Source organism: Didymella exigua (assembly GCF_010094145.1).
Source record: "Didymella exigua CBS 183.55 unplaced genomic scaffold M421scaffold_1, whole genome shotgun sequence".
In the NCBI taxonomy this organism is placed as follows: Eukaryota; Fungi; Ascomycota; class Dothideomycetes; order Pleosporales; family Didymellaceae; genus Didymella; species Didymella exigua.
This window is the reverse complement of record NW_022984775.1, coordinates 1,170,128-1,191,591: the sequence shown is the minus strand read 5'-3', so window position 1 is coordinate 1,191,591 and position 21,464 is coordinate 1,170,128. Positions and strand designations below refer to the sequence as shown.

Genomic DNA, 21,464 nt, shown 5'->3' with positions numbered 1-21,464 from the left:
ACCCGCTCTGCCCGCTCTGCTCACCCGCTCTCATCTCGCACAGCTCACTCCCGCAGCGCACTCCCCGCGCTCCTCTCCCGCGAATCAACCTTCTCCAGACCCCGTCCCCGGCCCTCGCTCCCATCCTCCTCGTCCCCGTACCCCCGCACCTCTTGATCAACGCCGTGCACCACGACCTTAACCCCGCTATGCGCATCGCCCGCCTCGCTATCCTCACCTTCACTCTCCCTCTCCCTCTCCCGTTCTTGCTCCCTCTCCCTCTCGCTCTGCCGCGCCTCAAGCAACACCCCCAGATCGCGCCCAGGAATGGCGCGCAGCACGTCGCTGCACCCCCGGCAGATACGCAGCTGGCACCACGTGCACTGAAACCTGCGCTCCGGAGTGTTGGCGCCGCACGCCATGCAGCCCGTGGGCTGGAAGAAGTTGTTGCTCCACACGTTGGTCGCGTGGCGCGTGTAGCACGCCAGCTGCGAGGGCGTGATGCGCGGGATGAGGCTGGGCGGGAGCGGGATGGGGAGCTTGGTCAGGGGGATGAATGGTGCGCCTTGGTCGTGCTGGGCGGGGTCGGAGGGACTGGGCTCTTGGGCGTTGGGCTGTGTACTGGTCGATGAGGACGGGTGCGTGGTTGTGAAGGGGAGTGTGCTGGTCGACGAGAATGGGTGCGTGGTTGTGAATGTTGACTGTGGCGCGGGGGCGGTGGAGGGGCGCAGCGATGGGCTGGGTGATGGCGGGTCGAGGGTGGTTGTGCGGAGCGGGAGGGAGGGCTGGGATGCTGGGGTCGCGAGGACGGTCGCTGGAGTGAGGCTTTGTGTGGCTTTGTGGACTTCGAGCTGGGCTCCTTCTCCGGCTTTCTGCTCGGTCTTCTGCTTCGGCGAACCTTGCTCGTGCGAGCCAGGTCCCTCATAGCTGAATGGCCGGCGGGCATCGGTTGGGGATGGCAGAGGCTTGATGGGGGAGATCTCATTGTCCATTCGAATCTCCGGTTTCAGCGTGGGTGATGGTGTCGGTTCAGGCGTAGTAACTTCCTTCCTCGTCGTTGGGACGGGGGGAGCGGGTCTCTGAGCCTATGTCCAGCATGTCAGCTGCTGAGGGGCTTGGCAGGACTGATAGATGGCTGACCTTGCGGTGCGGAGGCTACCGGAGGATTGCGCGTGGTGGGAGGGGGAGTTCAATAAGTACCTTCAGGATGTTGAAGCAGGTGCTACTCTTGCCGCGAGTGTGGAGGGGTGACATTGGTTGCTTGGTACGAGGGTTTGATGGCAAGCCAACGCCGACCAGAGCCTTGCGAGGCGGTGATGGTATGGAATGCTCCTCGGGTGGTGTGGGTGGTAGCTGATCATTGGTAGAAACCTCGTTTGGGATGGGAGTCTTGCTGGCCACCTCCTGCTGAGTGCCTGTTTCTCGCGGCGCAGATGTGGGAGCAGGAGCAGGCTTCCCGCCACGAGGTCCGCTGTTCAGTTCAAGCAGACTGACAAACTTCTTGACACCTGATCCAGGAACAGCCTTCCGCTTCATGGCTGGTACTGCGGCGGCAGTTTCCGACGGGCCCGTTCCTGAGGGCTTATCCCCACTTTGGGAGTGGAATGAATCATTGCGCTCTAGCTCGCTCTTGGAAGGCGTATGTCCCATAGTTGCAGCTTGGAGTTCCTTTCGCTTGGTAGAGCGTTCCGGTGGCGGTGGTGGCAACTCTTTACTATCGGGGATGATCGAGGAAGGAAGAGTCTGCACTGGTGGGTAGACAAGGGGCGCAGGTGGGATGTATGCTGTCGCGCCGTTACTGACGAAGAGATTGAGCGATGGCGGTGTCCCGCTGCGAGAAAGACTGCGTGATGTGATGCGAGTTCTGGGTGTGTGATCTAGCGAGCCATTCCGTGAGCCATGGGAGGAAATAGATGAGATATCGTCTTCTACCGAGTATTAGCACGGGTATTTAACGTTTGATCTGTCTTCGCTGTGCGTTGTACTGCTGGCTGCTGGTAGGCATAAGAGAGGGGCGGCAAGATCGACATGATTCTGTCGTGATGGCAAGCTCCGTTTGGCGAGGACTTCACGGTGAGTGCTGACGCGTAAAAGTCATGCCAAGCCAAGAGCTGAACCATGTCATGCATCGGCACCCCTCAAGTGCCTCAGTACATAATATGCAGGGACACTGCTTACCTCTCAACTGAAACTTGGTGTTCATTCGCTGTATAGCCTCTGCCTTTGGGTCCCTGAGACTGTCCGTACGTGGTGGCGGAGGAAGCTCTTTGAACGCAGGTGCTAGACTCGACACGCTTTCTGCATCGTATGAATCCTCATACGTGTAGTCGTCTAAGAGCTCGCTGACAATATCTTGTCGCGATGGAGGTGCTGTGAGGGCTGCACCTTGCTGACCCATAACCTCAGCCATTCTGATGTAATGATTGTGTGTTGCTGAACGCGAAGTGAGTATAGTCGACACGATGATCAAATGAAATGATGCCGAAGGACAGTATGTCCAGGGTAACTGGTCGCTGACCGTAAAGAGTGTGAGTATCAAAAAGTGAATGAATGAATGCAGAAGATCTGGTTCCCGGCACCACTTAATATCGAAAAGAGCAAACAACGACTGAATGAGAGGAGTAAAGGAGACGACGCGCAAGACGTTCGCGGCGAAGCTGGCCGTCTCAAGTAAGAAAAGCACATGGATCACAGAGAACAAGCGAGCAATGGGTCCATTCAAACATTCATGCGTTTGGTGCCCTGTCAAGCTTCTTTCCGACCTGTCGCGATGAGCGACGGGTTATCCCATGTCGATTGGAGATTTGAGGATGGTCATGTAAGCTCCGCCATCGCGGATCAATCACTGAAGCGGAAAGTGTTAAGAAACACTTAACACACTCGCAACAGTCCCCTAAAGGCCCTACCTTATTGTTGCGACGGATCGTGAGAATGTAGAGACTTGTGTCTGCGTTGCTGCATGTGGGCGCTGCTGCTGAGAGCTGAGGCACTGTAGGCGTCAGGGTCCGGGAGCATTGCACCCCGCGAGAGCATCCTTGCGAAGGCGCACGTGACTAAGGCTATCGTGTTTCAGAAAGCACATCCCAGACTTCGACAGCCCTATGAAAAGATGTCAACCCTCGCTAGTGGCCCACATCGGACGCATTTGACGTGCGACTCTGACGTTCACAGATCGCCTTTTCGCCGGCGACTCCAGCTCAGGCCTCCTGATTAGTCTTCTCGTACGAAACAGGAAGTGGGTTGAAACAATGATACACACGGATTACTCGATCTCGACAGTGGAAGTGCAACATTGTATACGATTGAAGCAGATAGATTAGGTGAAATTGCCGATCTCATTAGAAACTGCGCAAATTCTCAGGCTCATCGTAGCCGCGGATAGCTACCTTTACCTCCAGAACGCTGAATGCTCAATAGGAGGGGATGAATGCATATCGCAACTTCCGGAACACCATTGTTTCGCAATTGCGACCAGTCTCGTTGTGCGCGTGTAGATGTTCCAGCGCATTTCTCTAGGCTCATGAACGCCTCCAGGGCAGGGCTTGAGTGCCTCGCAAGCCAATGCTCCGTATTCACAACAGCAAGTGATCCATTCCAATGGGTATACGCTACAGCCATTCATTGGCTGAAATCAAAGTAAAGCAAAACAAACAATCCCATGCGCCGTCGCTAATGAGTGAAGGCCGTAGCCATTCGTGGAGTCCATGACAAAGTAGGTACAATAAGGTTACAAGAGGAGCAGGGGCTGTTCATTCATTGGAAGAAGAAGAGAACGAACATTACGATTAGGGCGAGTGTTGGCGTGAACGATGCATTCGCGGTCGGCGCGGCTGCTCCTTTCAGTGGGGCGGCGGTGATATTGACGAATTTCGATCCACAAGATATGGAGAGCTGTTGTGCAGCTGAGGTATATGTTTTGCTGAGCGGTTGCGTAGCATTATTAGCAAAGTTGGCATAGATGGCCATGGTGTCCTGCAAACACGAGTTGCAGGTGGGTCGTGAGCCTCCCGGAAGTTCCTGACCAATGGGTAGATAGAAAGGGTAGCTGTCAGTTGTTGAAGACGAGTTACTCACTGCGTTGGCAAAGCCTGGGTCAATCAGTCGGTCGGGTTCCAAATAGTGCTGTAGAGGCGTTTGACACTTACAGTAATTCCCATCATCATCGCGCAAGCAACTCGCTTGGTACGACGGTTTGTACGCCACGAGCCCGTTGTAGGCTTGCAGTACGATTGGATTGTCGTTGGCGTAATCCGTCTTGCAAGCTGTATCAGCGAGAAGCTCGCGTGCAAAGCCGTCTAGGGTTGATTCACACTGAGTCTCATTGACAGCACATGTGGCATCCAGAGTCTGAGTGATCTTGAAGAACGACTTTGACGCATCGAAAAATCCGCTTGAGGTCTGCATGGGGTTAGTACAGGAGCCTTGGGTTCTTTCATGCACGACTACGCACCTGCAGCATTAGTGAGAATGGGTGACAATTGTTGAAAGCGTCGCTATTGAGCAGCTTGCTCAAATAAGTCGCACATGAGCTAGTGAAGTTGTTCGAAAGACCAGTGTCGAAAGGTTTGGGCACATCGAAAGTGGACGATGTGTCGCTCGTCGCTGTTGCAAGGGAGCGTTTGGATGGCGGGGCGGAAAGCGTTCTGGTGGCATCCTCGCTGGCGAGTACGGGAGGCATCAACAGCGCGAATATTGGTGGCGGGCGGGTATCGAGGCGCAATGTTGATCCTTTCCATAGAAGATCGTCGAAGACGACGGAGAGTCGATCACCATGTGGTTGTGCAGCGGTAACGGCGCCGAGCAGGGAACTCCAGAATAGTAGTACGACGAGCACAGAGAGCAACGCAGATGGCGACGTCCTGCCCGTATATAAGGAGAAGATGCCGCGGCGCAATCTATTCTTGTGCTTCCTCTTTCGTACCGGATGGTGCGACAATGGGGCACGGTGCATGATTGGAGGCCCGCGTTCCGCAGGATGGTTGGGACACCACATTTTATGTTCCTTCAACAGTATGACACTGCAGTTACGGTTCGCAAGACTGCTTCAAGAGCATGACCGTCTGCTGCAGAAGATAAGGAGCAGAGGTAGCGTTGACGCTGGTGCGGCTGTCTTGACAGGCTGTCGCGTCCCTGCAGGCCGCCTCAAATGCTCCGAGTTTTAGCTCGCGGATCCAGGAACGTGCAGGCACGTCGGCGAAGAAGAAAGGAAAGGCAGCGGTCTGCTTGTCAATATCGATCGTCACCCGAAGGAATGAAGAAGAACTGTTCCCGCGGTGTTCTTCGTTTGCTAATCAGGCTCAAAAGTTTGTACCCCTATGGGAGCAGCCGCCCTTATGTTGAATATTGCCATGGAGCTTGCAGTCAGCCATAAGCCACCAATGCTAGCCAGCAGACATGGTAATAAAGCCACGCGCCGCCTCCTTGTGAGAAAATTCCCACTGCTCGGCCCACGACTGGGAGCCAGTCCCCACTTGGCGACTCAATATGGTCAGGTCATATTGACTTTTCCTAAATGAATTACCCGTCCGCCTATCAGCGGTAATCGCCCCAGCACTTTAGGGCGGGCGACCAAGTGTCGCAATGCCTGTGGGCGGCCAGAACCATCGTAGGCTTGTCAGAACCTGCAGCCCTGCACAGCTCCGCTACTCGATCTGTTATCCTGTAGAGGGTCTTCGATAGTCTAGCGGCCCGTTAAAGGTACGCAATGCGTCTCCATCGCCAGGTCGAAGTTGCATGAAGACCGTGAAGAGTTCGCACGTTCACACCCACCACGCGAGCATGCGCATTGAGCCGCTGGCCAACGAAGATATCGACCCAGAGGAGGGTGTCACTGAGCCGAGTGGATTGGATGGCACTTGATAATGCAACTGCGAAGCGATACAGACACGTGCGTGCAATGCTGGAATGCAACTGCCCTCGCGGCAGCACCTTCCTCCCGCCAAGCAAAATTCGATAAACACCAGCGCCATCCTTCACCCCTCGATTCTCTCACCAGCTGACGACGTCATACACGAATAGAAGTTAGGTTCTGGTCGTGCCGGACACTTCTTGACATTTTGAGTCATTCTGCTCGCCAAAAGTCCGCTAGAACGTTGGTTGGATTCTAGACTCCGTTCAGTATTACTCACGCCTGTTCTTAACAGACTCACTAATGGTGTAAGGCATCTTGATGCCTGCCAATTGCGCTGGCCATTCATACTTTGTGCCCTCGTCACTAATCTCTTGTCAGCGAACAGTAACCATTCATGCAAGACACCATGATCCTGCATGAGAATGGGCCAGAGGCTACTGTTGTCAACCAGTAGGAGCTGAAAGCTGCGACAGTCTCTTGCCAAACCTTCAGTGGCTTATCGCTACTTCTTCCCTGAATCCGCGGTTGCAAGGCGATGCAGTAGCAGTTCGGTAGCCTCGTCGATGTGTGGCACCCCATCACGGACCACGCTGATGGCTCTAGACCAGCACACTTTACTAAGGTCAGGGGTGGAAGCCAAGCGTCGTGCACATCATATCAATGAACAAGGTATCTGTCTGAGCGCCGGTTTTGTTCTGCAGCGTTCTATATAAATGAACGGACACCGATTTAGCATGCGAGTTCCCCATGCTGCACACTTCTACTGTCGTGCCTTTGACACTGATTTTCTTACGGACCTTGGAGGCTGTCCTTATTGCCACCTACTGAGAGATGTGTCTCCTCGCCTCGGAGCCTCATGCTATGATAAAGCCGTCGAGCTGCTGCATGCAGGACCCTGGGTTATTCTGAACGTTGCATCGTGCAGGTCGGAGAACTCTCCGACATAGTGCAGCTAAAGGTTAATTGGAAGTCAAAGGGCGACTGAATCTAGTCGTAGATCTGGATAGCCGTTGGTGACTGGCTTCGTGTTGTATGAGCGAGCGGAACATCATGCAGTATGCTCGACAGTATTTCTGCATGAAGAAATCGCTATGAAGAGTGCGAGCATGCCAACATCATCGCCACCCTCGGAGATGATCAGGTAGGCGGAGACCCTTCAACACGAGGTGCTATTATTTACATGGGCTCAGGCGCAGGTACGAGATTTGCGATACCAACATTTACAAAGACGTCACAAACCTCAAGGTGAATCCGGGGTGAACCAAGAACTACAACGTTTGTCACATTGCAGGATCAGTTCAAGACTCCAGCTTGATCTAACGGTCCGGTGCGCACTCCCGATCCACCTCTTCTACAGAGGTAGCGCCCGCCGCGCAGCCTCAAGCGTGCTCTCCAAGCTAGCGTTGAATGCAAACCTCTGGCCGGGTTTGTACTTGAGTACGGTGTTGATAATTCCCTCGAAGTACGGGGTATGCTTGGGCACGATCCTGATGCCCAGCTACGGTATTGCACATGTCAGCATACACTTTTTTATCACATTCCCTTCGCCCCAGGAGGCAGAAATCACTCACACCAACAAGCACTAGATCGTACTTGATCGTCTGCAGCTCCTTTTCGAGAGCATCGATGCCTTCCATGATGGGGGGCAGGAACAGCTTGACCTTGTAGCCGGCATTCTCCAGGTCTTCGACTCCTTTGTTGATGGCAGCATCCAATGCTTGCGCTGAGACGTTGGGTGGGAAGTCGATGTTAGGGTCGTGAGCGCCTATACCCATGAACAAGACTGTCGCCATGGCTCGAGCTGATTGAGAAATCGAGTCGTGTGAAAGGCTCTCCGAGTTCAGTACGAGTGAGGAGAGACGCAGGACATCAAACAGATCAGCGATACAGGTTGGTTCAGTGATCTTCAGAGGTAGGCACCTCAACGATCTACGGGCTCAGAATACGGTCCCAGGACGATGGTGGCGTACCAATAATGCCGCCAAGGTGAGGAGTAAGTCATGTGACGATGCGGGAGATCGTCTCATTTAGGCAGAAGGGCAACAGATCACCAGTACCCAGCCGCGAGGACACTTATTCCAGCGGTGTAAACATGCACGAGAACAGGAGAGGGTGAGTCGGTATGGAAAACATCCAAGGACATGCATTCGTGTTACAAAGTATCTTTACTGTCCCTCCCTCTTCATGGGCCACTTTGTTTGTACATACTCCTTCACAGCCAACATCCAAGGCATGTGGCCAAACAGATCCTGTGCATCACTTAATGCTGACTGATGTGCGAGTATAGTATCGTAAAGGAGATGGTCTGCATTTTCCAAAAAGCAGTCATGAACTGCAGAGACGAACAATGACCACATTCACATCCTTCCGTTGGGCCGCCAACGAAGCCCCCCCAGCCTCGAGTGCCCATGATCCGAGTCGCTGCTCACTGTGTCCACGAGCGTGGTGCCAGAGAGATTTGAAGATTGTGACAAGTGGGCAACCAAGGCCTCGCCGTTTGATCCTTCAGGGTCGACAAGGGAATGATGTGAGAATGGCAAAGCCGATGAGTGAGAAGAGGTGGCGGACTCTGCGCAATGGTCCGTGGACGAATACGGTTCCACTGTATGCAAAGCGCCATTGATTGTTGAATCAACCGGGTGTGGAACGCGGTTGGCAATGGGCTGTCTGACAGGCTCAACTGTTAAGAATCTACGACCATTGGGCGAGTTGGGTATCTGAATAGTTTGCGTGCTGACGTCTACATGCTGTCTACGTGCCCTCCTCGCATCCTTGCGAGCTTGCCCGTCGGCCTGCCTTTTTGCTTGCTTCCGAAGTCGTCTTTGTGTATGAGCATGAAGCTTCCGAATCTTGAGTGCAGCTAGAAGAGTGATGCAGATGGCAATGGCGTTGACAGCGGTGAGAAGGACCATGAGGTACGGTTCAGGAGGTACGCCGTTCAGGTGTGGTTTCATGACTGGGTCTTGCAGAGCTCGAGGGATGTATATGAAAATCAGTTGTAGAGGGACATGTCGTGTGATACATTGGTATACTAAGATATACGTGACACCCCACAAGGTGGCAGAACAGGTATCGGCTTATCGACGATTCAAGTGTAGAGGTCACACAATGCTACATCACACTTCAATGATAGGAATTTCATAATGATTAAATATCCTCATTCAAGAGGCATTGATGCCGTGTCCAACTATGACGCTAAGATTTAAGGTATATACAAGAACGTGTCGTACCAGAAAATTTACTAGCTCGAGATAACAATGGTCGTGGGGTTGACCTGGGAGCAGACGGAGTCGTTAACACCGTTGGGACCAGCGCGGCAGTCGGTGGAAAAGTCGACAATGGCCCACTTGCCAGCGGAAGGACCGGTCTCGTGGTAGATGGCAAGAGCGTACTCGGTCGACTCGCCCTTTGTGAGGCCAAAGCTGTAAGCGCTAGTGCCACAGTTCGTGACCGCAGAGGGTAGGCTGGGTACAGCGCCAATCTCGCAAGAGATGTCGGTGGCGTTGTTGCCGGAAAGCTTGAAGCCAGCGCTCTGGATGCTGGGGTTCCTACGGAGGAAGAAGTCGCTGATGTTGATGTTCTCGGTCTTGGATGGGTCGGGGGCGCCACCGCAGTGAGCAGGGTTGGGGCAGCCAGTCGACTGGGGAGCCGGTGCAGCGATAGCAGCAGCGGCGAAGAGGGAGGCAACGGTGAAGAACTGCATCTTGTATGATTTGATGTTTGAAAGTAGGTCGGTGAAGAAGATTCTGAGATGCGGATGCGGAGAGTGAACTGGAAGTGTGGTGGAATGATGGCAAAGAGAACAACATGAGAGGGTTATACTTATACCTCCTCGAAGACCGTGCTTCTTTCTCCTGATCGACGTCATTGTATACATCTCATCCCCACTTTTTTCTATTCTGCAGGGCTGCAGCCAAGTAGCTGCCAGACCTTCCGGATTTAGCCTCGTATTCTTATTCGACCCCGGTCATGCCTCGGAGAATTAAGCTATCGCTTGGGTGATCGGCTCCTGTCGTGAAAATTATGTGCATGCTCAACGGTCTGCTCGATGCAATTGTTCTTCGAATTTGACACAGACAAATCGATTGAAAGCGTTGCATATCGCACGGGAAACGGCTTACAGCTGAATATGCAATTCCTCTTACAACTGACATTCTGAGAACCAAGAGGACGTGCGAGGAAGTGCATAGAAACGGTCATTGCCAGTTGGTCATGCCTTAGCGTACTAAAATTAGAAACAGCAAGGCTGCACGCTTCCCGCAGGGACGTGTGTGACCCGCACGCCACCATCGCTCGGAACCGTTCGAATTCCGCCGAGGGGCGCATCATGTACCGCATAAATTGTAAGATTTGAGTGTGCTCCCTATCTTAATTAGGGATTCCTCGAGCCTTTAGCAAGGGAGGGACCTTTTAGGACTAAAATTAAAGCTCTTAATTATAGAAATTCACTGCAACTGCTTAGGCACTAAGAGTAAAGCTCTAGGTGGGCAAGAACCGTCCTCTGCTGTGCTTTAGTGTTGCACTCGGATTTCACCAATCTAGGTATGCGGTAATTTGAATGTGCCTCGTCGGACTGCTTGCTCCACAACGATCAGTAGGCGTACAACACTCGCATCCGGAACAGCTCTGGAGATGTGGAGCTGGACAAGATGAGCCTGCAAAGCTTACGGCGTGACGAGCTTGGAGATCGTGAAGTTGAACGAACGAGCGCCTTTGCGCTTGTTCTCTTCATTTCAACTTCTGCGCAGTGTTGGCCACGAAGACAGCCTTGACAGCCTCGCTCTGGAGGAGAAGCAGCCGAGGGGCGACATCATTAGCGCAGCCCATGGATGTTGCGGCAGCAGAACTCGTATTCTCTAGGCTGGTGCTTCGGTGCATGCACCCGATAGATATTCATTATTTGTGGATAACTTATCCCCTAGCATAAGGCAGTATTGTTCCTTGTAGGAACCTAAGTTAAACGTGTTAGGATATACAGAGGAGAAGTCCTAGACAAGGCTAAGATAGTAAGAATGCTTGCTAAAGGCTTAAAGCCTTATTAAAGCTAAATTCTACGTTAAGCTAAGAATTACCCTAGTTAACTTATAGGTAAACTCTTTTAAGAAGTTAAGCAAGCGCAAATTAACGTTAACTATAACTTAAGCTACGTTGTTAAGAAAATAAATTAGTTGTTTGCAACAGATTTAATGACATTCGACCTATCCTGCCTACCGGTAGTGTGCACTAGGTAGCAGTCCGTTTACGCTTCCCCCTTGTAAACCACTTCTCTTTACCCCCTCCCCCCTCCCAGTTTGCCCTTGTCCACACATCTCACGGAATAGAACAGTTCATTAACAGTTCAGTGGAGGCGTAGAAGTAAAGGCATTGGAGCAATGTCCATTTTTGCAACCTGTTATACACGCGGCATTTCCCCCACATCCTGCTTCGCATGCACAGAGCGCAGGGTCGCAACCAAACACTGCATGAAATAGGCAGAGATTTAGCAATTTGGTTTAATAGAAGACAAGATAGTAATAGATTTTGCATACCTCTCTTCTGGAGACTGACTGGGTTCCGTTTGTCAATTGCAGCAGCGGGAGCTGCGGCAACAATGCCGATAAGGCCTATGAGGGTGACAAGGCAGGTTGGAAAATGCATCGTTACTGTAGTAAGAATGCGAGGCTCAATCGGATCGTTGTCGAGGTTTGAACGAAGAGAGATTGGATAGGTTGTATTGTTGGTAGAGCACGGTAGTTGTGTAGGCGAACAACAGAAAGAAGTGGACTAGATAAATGTTATATAGAGTTGACAAGCAAGACTTTATAGATAATTTGTACGAATGTACACGTAAGTGTGTCACGTAGAAAGATGCGGTAGATGGCCAAGTCTTCAAGCTCGCGTAGGTTGGGAGTACAAGTAGTCTAATTGCCTTAGAAAGTGCGCGTTGAGCCGAAGTAGGATCGAGGCGCAATAGAATGGGGTTATCTGCGTCAGGTACATACTGTGTACGAACAGTATGCTTGGTCCGATAATGCTTTGGTTCTCACCACAGAGTTCCACCACAACCGTGCTTACTTCTGATTATTCCCGCATACTTTGTATTAATTCATAGTCTCACTTTAATTAACGAACAGTTTGCTCGGTCCGATAATGCAGGCTTACGCATGCTAAGTAAGAGACACGAGCGCGTTCTGCCAGTCCGGGCTTGTTTCCAGAGATCTCCTGCTTCGCACAACAGGGCTCCCGGCATGCTCGCTCCCACATTGGAATTATCTCATGAGCCTAGGGAGTTGATCTTCCTTCGTCGTTCTCTCTGCATAACCCTCTCAGTGCTTAGTCAGTTCTTAAATTCGCTGATAAACAGGGGGTATTACCAACGAGTTAATTCACAGCGGTAACGAAACGACCGATATTACAGTCAACATAGCGGCGATTTATGTCAGACGCTCACCTTCTTGAGGAGCAATTACTACTCCCCTTAGCACAGAGACGCGCTTCTCTAGGCAATAGGATTAACGGGTAGACGGTAGGGTAGCGCTGCCGTTGCTCCGGTCGGCACCACCATTCAAGAGGGCTACAGTCAATTTGTATTACTAGACCCTCTGCGAAGAACTTAAGACCGTCGCTGCTCGATTGATCTGCCGCCGTAACTGACATCTGTTGTAGATTCTGATTGAGAACGGCACCGCGTTGCTTCGAAGGAGGAGCCATTTGTTTAGAAGCTCTAGAGCTCGCTAAAAGCAAAGCGTCCTTGAACCTATTCAACCAAAATTCTAAGCAACGTTAATAGCCGGTTCGTACCATTCGACTGACCGGTTCTTCTTTGAGATATGCTGCTCTACTTAAGGGATTTAGAAGAACAGCGGAAGCGTACACCAGAACCTGATCAGTCATTTGGTAGTAATCCTCAAGTACGAACCAGCCCATCTCGATCGATCGAACTATGCGAAGGTCCTTGTGTTCATATTCAGAGTAACTTTGATGTATCTATGAAGCTATTAACTGAAGACTCAAAGTCAGGATAACACGTTAGCGCTTACGTTTTGCTGCTCGTAGTGGATTGAAAGAGAGCCCGTGATTAAAAGAGGTTAAGAGATAGATGATTTATTTCCCTCCACATACAGCGTTGCTGATGCAAATGGTTGCAAGAGTGTATGTATTTTTTGCAGTATATTCTAGTCGTTAGAAGCAAGACGGATCTCGTTAAGGTGTTTCTCGTTATCGTGCATAAAGACCTTGATTACAGCCATCTTCTTGGCAGCCTGATCGATAACTGAGTACCACAAAGACCACCTAGTCTGATTATCAATCCCTAAGCGGAGGCCTACCTTGCGATCCCGCTCTGCTGCATGTATATTTGAGTTGCGCAGCCAAACACATAGTTGATGTAGTTTGCGTAGTGTACGGATGTTTTCAATACTACAGAAGTCTTCATCAACAGACCCGTCGCTATCTACGCTGCGTCTCTGGCGAGATAACCTTTGTCTCTGTGAGGTTCGTGAAACAGCTTGGGCTTGGGCTTGGGCTCTAGGGTTTCTCTGTCGAGAAGTAAGAACGCCTGAAAACTCTGCGAGAAGCTCTCTCCCTATGACATTTGTCACGGAGTCGAGAGAAGCGGTAAGAGCCTCCTTAGAGGATGCAAGCAGGAATGCCTGCAAGGACAAATTGATAATATGACCGATACATCGGATACGGCGCTCTTTGACAGCAAATTGAACTCTGTTAAAATTAGCACCATCGCGTAACTTAAGCAGCGAAGCCCGATTTTTAAATCAAAGGCCATGCTTACGTTGTGCGTCCTTCGAAGGATGGTATCAAGATGCTCCAAACAGATATCATTAGACGTCGCGTTATCACCCACCCGTACGCCAGCCAACTCTAGACTGTATCCTATATTCCTCGAGGGTTTGAAGAAGTAAGTGCGCTTGCTGTACTCCAGAGTGGCTATAACGACGTTCTAGTAGTCCTTAAAGAGCCTTCTGAAGCTTATATTCGTGATCGGCCCAGTGTGCGCATACAGCAAGGAGAGATGAACGAAACGGTGATGTCCAGAGATCTGTTTATATATGGAAAGGACTTACAGCTGTTGATAAGCTGTGTTTGATTACATAGCCTTTACAGAGCTGATAATTCAAGGGGATAAGACATACGGCTGTACGTCGACTTGTGATAAGCTGGTCTGCAATAAATGGATTTCAAGCAAGCGCTAGATCCCTCATTTCAGCCTATTCGATTGATAAAAAGGCTATTCGACGTCGAGTCAGAAGACTGACAAGCGCATCGCGATACCCTTGTTCATTAAAGGCGTTGCGGATAATTGTCTGATCAGAGACAGTCCTAAACACTGAAGTAATAGCTAGTTGCGACGATGAAGAAGAAGCTTGCGAGGGCTGAGAAGACTCCGACATTGTATAACATGCTCGAACAAAATGGACAGAGTTTACTCGGTGACTACTAAACTAGAAACGACAGCGCTGACAGACATAGTTATAAGTAGGTTAGAGCTCTTAGCATTTATGTTATCTAAGTGAGGGAGGCAATATAAGCAAGAATTAATTTAGTTACTATAACTAGAGGTTAAATTTAGGGGGTACTATAAGTAAGGGGGTAACATTAACAAGAGTTGTCAGTATCAGGATAGATTAGTTACTATAAAAGCCGACTGTCTTTTAGACTAGGCCGGCAAGATAATTTAATTACTTCTATCTTAGGATCAAGATCATTCAGCTGCAACAAGAAGCGAATGGCGAGACTGTCAAAATCGAGCTACGGAGGGGACAGCGTTTCAGCACCTGCATACGCTTCCACGAGCCGTTCCTACAGATTGCAACACTCTCTAGACACGTAACCGACTATCTGGATTGATCTAATGTATTAAAAAGACTGCATCACCTCCAAAGCGACTTTGGTCGGTGGCTGAAAGAAGAGATTGGTCACTGTGACTTAGTCTATCAATGGTTCAGTCAAGTCGATCAAGTTGATCACAGGGTTGACTTCCCGAACTGCTCTGAATGCGAACATTTGTTTCATCTGGACCCAGATGGTCGGGCAGTGAGACGAGAAGAACTTGAAACACTATGCTCTTTAAGCAGATTCCATGTTTGGGGGTAGGGCAGCTATCGAGAAGCAGTGTTTAGCTATCCGATCCCGAACGAGCTGTTTCTGACAGACCGACGTACCTAATTGTAACAACAAAGATTGGCTGATTTATCCCTCAGACATTTTCGGGACACATAGCCTGGAATGGACACCCAAGATGCTCAAGACATCGAAAGATTTCATCATTCGACAAACCTATCTGGCCCAGCAAGGGTCCTTTATAACATGTACAGAAGACCAGAAACGTCGTTCCTGTCGTAAGAAGAAGCGCGGGCCTATAATTTATCGAAAGGTGAAACAGTCCACATGCAACGAGCCGATACTACACGCCTGGAGCCTGTTATCGTCCTCGACTCCAGCGAGAACGATGACATGTAAAAGGTGAGGCTTCTAAAGCGAGTTTTGGCCCACGAAACTCTTGCATTGCAGTTACAGCGGGGCTATGCCTTCTGTAATGAGCTCATCCTTACTTCTGAAAAGCTTGACATACAATCTTCGCGAATACAACGAGCTTGTGACATATCATACATATCGCAACATACCATCATCCAGGAGAGTATTCCTTTCCCATACAATTGCAACTGAGTTGGAGATAATTGGGTCGTAAGCACGGAAGTGCTGAGTGAAGCTGGTCGCCTGGTATGGTCAGAGCAATAGGATTGGCCCGCAGGAAACACGGCCCCCCACCATTGGCACACAACAAGCTGCAAGGTCTCAGTATCTTAATCGGCGGTGGTGGACTAGATCGAGGCCTTGAGGAGGCGCGCGGCGTTGAACTCGTACATGTCGTCGACACAGCCCCTGCGGCCATTTACACACATCGTGCGAACAGTCAAGATCCAGCACGAGTTCACTACTATCACCTGAAAGTAGCTCTCACAAGATGCGGCGATGATTTCATTGCTAATGTTAGAGAGGTTGATTGCCTTGCAGCAGGCTGTCCTCACCAAGGTACGTAAACTGGATGTTTAGCTTCGCGGTTTATTAAGTACCACAGCTTTACCAATGTTTCAAAATGATAAGGTAAGCAATAAATCATTAGGTAATGCATCACACGTCACCTCATTCTGCGCTTTCGCCGATCTCTGTAGTCCGAAAGTCGGCATTCTGGAAAATGTTCGCACCAAGTTTGATCGAGTCTTCTGCCGATAAGACATTGAAGATGTAGATGACGAGCTCGAACGGACCGGAGTATCGTCTCAGAACGTCCTGTGCCAATTGATAGCGTTTTTGGTTTCCATTGGCTATCAAGTGAATCATTATGCCATGAAGAGCGAAGAGTTCAACAGTTGTCAACGACGCGAGAGGATGGTCCTCGTCATATCTGCTCCTGGATTTGTTCCCAATAAATAAACCCAAAGCAACTCACGATACGCTGGCTGCTCGCCAGATCGGCAAAGTGCTGACCGGAGAATGCACTCATACACCATTTCAATAGCTCAATTGTGGCGATGGTAGAGGGGACCTGCCGTATGTTGACAATGTTCAAGTATGCATAGCCTTTCCTAATCGTTGTCTTCCCCACGAGATCTCGCGTAAAATCAGACTCGAGTTTGCTTGGGAACCCCTGGGTCATTCTGGAGAGCCTTTAATTGGTGTTGGAGAACATGCAAATGCTGTTTGATGCCAACAATACGGACTCATAATGGTAGTCAGAGCGAAGGTTGGGGACCTTGCCTGTACTAGAACCAGCATAGGCTCCTTACCGTACAATAAGCCAGACGAGCGCAAGGCTGGCCAGAGGATGAGTCTGTTGTAGGCTCGCTCTTGCAACGATACGCAAGAGCGGGCAATGATGTGGATCGTTCGGTATCATACTCGCTTGAATCGTCCCTTCTCCGAAGCGTCCTGAAAGGCAAGAGCTCGTACCAGAAAGGTATTCACAACCTAGGTGCGATACATCAAGCTTCAAGTAATCCCAGCTCACAGACATATGAGCATTGTATCCTGGTCAGTGGTTCTGCAACGACCAAAGAAACCAACGTCTCCTTGCTTACACTACCACCCACTCTAGATCCCGATCTGGACTTAGAGCACGACTTTGGCCCAGATTCACCTTGGATAACGAGGAAAGTACGACAAGGAATATGAGCACTACTCAGGAGTCAGATCGCAAGCAAGAGGTCTCAGGCAATAGCAACATGAGGCACGAGACATTGCATTGTGAAAAATATGATTCCAACTATTAACAGAACGGTGTGGTTCGCTTTTCGTGTCGGCAAGGCGACCGTGGGTATATAGCATATACAATCCCAAATCCAAACCATCTAGACGGATCAAACGTGCAAAACGCTAAATTCGATAAAGGAGACTCGTAGCGAGGTACAACAGGAAGGTAACCAAGAACTCAGAAAGCATAGAAGCGCTTCAAGATAGACATGCGGCTCTTCGTCCTCTCAGCACTAGCCCGCATCTCCATGTTCTTGGACGACGACGTGATGGTGGTGAAGAGACCGTGCTGCTCACGGTGGCTTGCAATACGCTTGGGCACTTTCGAAACGGGCAGGTTGGCATATGTGAGGTCTGAAGATGTTCGGCGCGTCACAGAGTGCGAGGGCATGTTCGTTGACACCGAAGGGGACGGTTCGAAGCATGAAGATGGCGCATTGATGCTCGGACTGAGCGGTGGTGAGACGGGTGGGGAGAGCGCCATACCAATGGTGGTCTCGCAAGTCAGTGGACGGAAGGCTGGATGAATATGGGAGAAGTAGTTTGCTGGCGGTGTCTGTGGAGCATCATCATCGAAGCGGAATGCCTGCATATGCGTAGTGACCTGCGGTAGTGACGCCTTAGATGCTGGTGTCTTTGTCTTGACTAGCGATCGTGTGCGGGGTAAGGGCACCGGGGTGCTGTCGACAGAAACGAAGCCGCCTAAGAGGCCACTATTTTCCACGGTGGTCCTGTGGCGTTCTTTGTAATCTCCATCGGTGCTGGACTCCGATGAGATGGCGCTGGACACGCTCCATACTTGGCTACCGTGCGAGCTTGTGCTGTCAGAGCGACTCATATCTGTTGCATCGCTAGAAGCAGCAGAGCCGAGATAGTGCTTGAGATGAGCAGCGTCAAGAAGAGGAGTCCGCTGGCGTGCGTGGCGGCGAGCTTTGTTCAGCGATGAGGTCCGCTCCTGTGGGATGGGAGGAGACTGCGGTCTGAACCAAGATGTCTCAGGACCTGCACCTTCGGGCAGGATAGAAGTCGAGGAGCGATGAGACTCGTTCATGGACGCACTGCGCGGCAAACACTTAGACGGTGAATTTGTTGTGGCTTCGTTCAAGCCATTGCCATATCCATGGACAATGATCTCGCAGTGATGTGTGGGCTTCAGCTTCCAACTGTTTCTGCGCGAACTTCGGCTCGATAACGAGATTGATCCAAAAGAACGGCTGGGTGGGCACGAGACCGGGGTTGATATTTTGAGTGGTGCAGGAACTTCAACAGATCCACGTTGACCAGCTGTTCGGGAAAAGAAATAGTCCTCTCGATGGCAGTCGGGTCGAATGAAGGTAAAGTCGGATTGCGAGCTGCTGAGGTACTCATCGATAACCTGAGGTACGTTTGCAGCAGAGGCAGGTGTAACTACCGAAGCTGCTGATGGTGTCGAGACTTGCGAGCTACCAGGCCATGATGATTGCTCGGGTAACAGGCAGCACAGGGGATAGTCAGCAGTCTCGGCGTCGCGGACTTCTTTTGGAGCTCGCAGCGCTGACACTAAATATTGCAATGTGCCGTAGATGATGAGCCATCTAACCTTGCGCGCATCGACAACTGCCACCTTCTCGTCGCGCTGATGAAGTGTTGAGCTGTATGTGCGTTCAAAATGGGCATACTCTTGTACGATTGTTGAGCTGGCAACAGCTGCATCATGTGTGTTGGTAGCCGCAGCCAGGGCGGCACTGATAGTCTGAACGTTGTTGGCAGCCTTTTTATGCTGAGACGCCGATGTCAGCTGTCGAAGGGCTTTCTGAGATTCCATCTTCTTTGTTGGCTCCGCGTAGCTAGGAATCAACGGCAATGGGTGCGGCTGTGATGTGAATTGGCGACGTTTGTCAAAGCTGTCGACGTTCTGCAGAACACAGATCCCTCCGCTAGCTGGTCGCTGCAAAGCGAAGTCAGCGGTAGATTTCGTATCAACGAGGTAGTCATATAGTTGTTGGAAGTCAAAGTACATCGATTTATACAGTGCCTTTGGAAACGCAGAACCCCGAGGAGGCGGCCAATAGCCAAACTTCTTGACATAGAAGCTGTGCAGAAACCGGCGGAAGCGGTTCAGGTGGCTCCTGGCTCCTGGTGTGAGGCCAAGATAAGCAGACGAGAGGTCCTCTTCGAGGAACTTGCTCAACGCAGCAGTAACTTGGCTGAGGTGTATATCAACTTCAAGGAAGGCACGCGTAATGAGAGCCTTGGTAAGCCTTGAAGTAGCCTAGATTGATGTCAGAAAGCGAAACCGAAGTTAGTGGTGGCGAACGTACAGCGTGCTCTGGACTGAGGGAAAGACTTTCGTTCATGCCGACGCAATGAGCAAAAGCATCGATCCAGGCAGGCCTGAGCTTGTAAGTCTCCGCATAAAACAGGCTAGCAAGCGCGTAGTCAGTGCACTCAGCAAAGTCGCGGTAGCCTTGGTCCTCGGTGTATTGCAGAAAGTCTTCCTGATTATCGACCAAGTCGGACCGGAACAGTCGTATTCTTTCTTGCAAGTCGACGAAGGTCTGACCCATGTGGGAGCCCACCAGAGGCTTTCCGAGAAGGAAAGCAAAGAAGTTCCGTGTCGTGACGTGCCACTTGAAGGCATCTTGGCGGGAAACATGATCTGGCGCAGGGATGTACAGGTTGACGATGCCCATCTCACGGCTTGGGAGCATCAGTGAGCTAGACAAGCTTATGAGTCGTTGTGATTCTGAGCCATCACGCGACGCAATCTGTGCATGGCATACGCTGAGAATAGAGTTGCACTTCTTCTGTCTTAGGGCCCGGAAGGGAATGCAAAAGGAAGGACCTCGACGCGACGCTCCCCGTGCATAGAGATGCACGTAGCAATCGCTGTTTTCAAGCCATAGCTCAGTGTCCTTCGCAAAGTTAGTTAGAATGATTGAGGTATTGTTCGTGTGCGTACCCTTCTTAGGCCATCCCAGTCGCTAACAGTTCGGGTCATTCCGGACCATCTCTGCATCTTTTCGACCGCCATTGGGGGTTGAGTCGCTGTCGCACGGCTGACTGATCGTCGAATTGATGTGCGTGAATTGGAGGTGCTGTGCAAATGTTGACCAGCTAAGCAAGCATTCTCTAATAATCCGATGGGAAGAACGTCATCAGCAGCGAGGCTCGGGCACCGTGTTAAAGTTTGGCTGCTGCGCGAGGAAAGTTTTGTTTTATCTGACGTAGTCCTGGAATCAATCCTCAAGATCTGGTATCGCCTGATGTCCTCCGCGGCAGGGCTGATCGAGTGACTTATAGACTGGCAGCCACCAAGGTTCGAGCTTTGCGGCTCGAATCGCGATTCAGTCGAGGCCATGGCGCTTAAGTACAACGTGTGAAGCCTTCAAAGCGGGAGGCTCGACGAGCAGGGGTATTGAGCAACTTGTGGCATCGATTCCCTAGCTTGTGGGCTGACAGTGGGACAGCAAAAGTCTTGTACAACCACCGTGCTCAAGACCCCAGCTCAATACATATACAGGCGAGATAGAGAGTACATGATCTAGCGCGGGCCTCTAGATGGCGAGGCTGCACAGCTATGGCCAGCGAGTGCAGGAGCTGATCTGCCGCCGAGTGGTGGAAACAGACCAGTCGGAGACTCGTGGCTTGCGCTCGTCCTCTCCGAGGCTCTGGGCCTCACTCAGCTGTCAGGGAGGCTAGCTGGATCGTGCACGTAGCTTGCAGCCGTAGAGACGCATCCTGACGCCCGGCTGAGCTATCCAGCGTTCAGCATTCACGTCGATGTGTATCATCAGATGATTGATGATGATAAGGTTGCCATAAGGCGTTGTTCCATGCTCCATATCGCAAGATACACCACGTACAGTGCAGGATTCGTCATGGATGACAGCAGTGAATCTGGGATGTCGGCCTCGAAAGATGCCGCTTGCAGATCCGGGATCACCGCTAGACAAGGGCCCTGGTCGCGCGTTCAGCTTGGATTAGCTGGGCTTTTGTCGACCACGGAGGAAACCTCAGCTGAGCCTCTGACGAACCCCTCACCCCAAGACTGCCGGAAGAGGTCACGATCGAGACCATCTGTTCCCCATTAGCGAAGCGAGTTCGCTCAGTCCACTTTGGTCAACCGAAAAGGCGATGATCGACAAGTCTCTCGGCTCTCCACCTCCAGCGGTTGCATCATGCAGCACGACACCATCGATCATGGTGTCTATCTGTCTGTAAATCTGGTTTGTATCACCGTTGTCAACGCATTCGTATGAGCCCGTTCGACCATAGCGTTGCCGAATGACTAACTAGTAGCGCACGCCAAGCAGCTTCACACGACTTCCGATAACAATTCTTTGGAGTCATCCTCAACGATCCGATTTTAGAGTGAGCACGGCATGTATCCGAAACTATGCACATC

At 51.0% G+C, this 21,464-nt stretch overlaps 8 protein-coding genes across 8 annotated transcripts; 1 reads left to right on the top strand and 7 right to left on the bottom strand.

The window, feature by feature from the left end:
- Positions 1-44: 44 nt before the first annotated feature.
- M421DRAFT_411 (uncharacterized protein) lies at positions 45-2,389 on the bottom strand (the record flags this gene model as incomplete). The annotated part of the gene is made up of 3 exons (XM_033590393.1): positions 45-1,064; positions 1,180-1,907; positions 2,158-2,389. 3 exons carry the CDS (start codon positions 2,387-2,389, stop codon positions 45-47), a joined length of 1,980 nt encoding a protein of 659 aa, XP_033454518.1.
- Positions 2,390-3,258: 869 nt separating this feature from the next.
- On the bottom strand, positions 3,259-5,337 carry M421DRAFT_415306 (uncharacterized protein). Its single transcript, XM_033590653.1, has 3 exons — positions 4,430-5,337; positions 4,125-4,377; positions 3,259-4,067 (listed from the first exon to the last, which is right to left on the bottom strand). Exons 1-3 carry the CDS (start codon positions 4,970-4,972, stop codon positions 3,733-3,735), a joined length of 1,131 nt encoding a protein of 376 aa, XP_033454517.1. The 5' UTR covers positions 4,973-5,337; the 3' UTR covers positions 3,259-3,732.
- A 1,844-nt stretch (positions 5,338-7,181) lies between these two features.
- Positions 7,182-7,623, bottom strand: M421DRAFT_409 (uncharacterized protein; the record flags this gene model as incomplete). The annotated part of the gene is made up of 2 exons (XM_033590362.1): positions 7,182-7,328; positions 7,402-7,623. The coding sequence occupies 2 exons, from the start codon at positions 7,621-7,623 to the stop codon at positions 7,182-7,184; spliced, it is 369 nt and encodes a 122-aa protein (XP_033454516.1).
- Positions 7,624-9,071: 1,448 nt separating this feature from the next.
- Positions 9,072-9,533, bottom strand: M421DRAFT_408 (uncharacterized protein; the record flags this gene model as incomplete). Its single annotated transcript, XM_033590340.1, has 1 exon — positions 9,072-9,533. The coding sequence occupies one exon, from the start codon at positions 9,531-9,533 to the stop codon at positions 9,072-9,074; it is 462 nt and encodes a 153-aa protein (XP_033454515.1).
- Positions 9,534-10,961: 1,428 nt separating this feature from the next.
- M421DRAFT_415303 (uncharacterized protein) lies at positions 10,962-11,644 on the bottom strand. Its single transcript, XM_033590652.1, has 2 exons — positions 11,359-11,644; positions 10,962-11,288 (listed from the first exon to the last, which is right to left on the bottom strand). Exons 1-2 carry the CDS (start codon positions 11,465-11,467, stop codon positions 11,161-11,163), a joined length of 237 nt encoding a protein of 78 aa, XP_033454514.1. The 5' UTR covers positions 11,468-11,644; the 3' UTR covers positions 10,962-11,160.
- Positions 11,645-11,903: 259 nt separating this feature from the next.
- M421DRAFT_117132 (uncharacterized protein) lies at positions 11,904-12,304 on the top strand. Its single transcript, XM_033587261.1, has one exon. It carries the CDS (start codon positions 11,974-11,976, stop codon positions 12,205-12,207), a length of 234 nt encoding a protein of 77 aa, XP_033454513.1. The 5' UTR covers positions 11,904-11,973; the 3' UTR covers positions 12,208-12,304.
- A 680-nt stretch (positions 12,305-12,984) lies between these two features.
- M421DRAFT_88261 (uncharacterized protein) lies at positions 12,985-14,217 on the bottom strand (the record flags this gene model as incomplete). Its single annotated transcript, XM_033597649.1, has 4 exons — positions 12,985-13,461; positions 13,599-13,753; positions 13,891-13,903; positions 14,083-14,217. 4 exons carry the CDS (start codon positions 14,215-14,217, stop codon positions 12,985-12,987), a joined length of 780 nt encoding a protein of 259 aa, XP_033454512.1.
- Positions 14,218-17,057: 2,840 nt separating this feature from the next.
- M421DRAFT_415301 (uncharacterized protein) lies at positions 17,058-20,521 on the bottom strand. Its single transcript, XM_033590651.1, has 3 exons — positions 20,019-20,521; positions 19,378-19,971; positions 17,058-19,328 (listed from the first exon to the last, which is right to left on the bottom strand). The coding sequence occupies exons 1-3, from the start codon at positions 20,415-20,417 to the stop codon at positions 17,256-17,258; spliced, it is 3,066 nt and encodes a 1,021-aa protein (XP_033454511.1). The 5' UTR covers positions 20,418-20,521; the 3' UTR covers positions 17,058-17,255.
- Between the last annotated feature and the right edge of the window lie 943 nt (positions 20,522-21,464).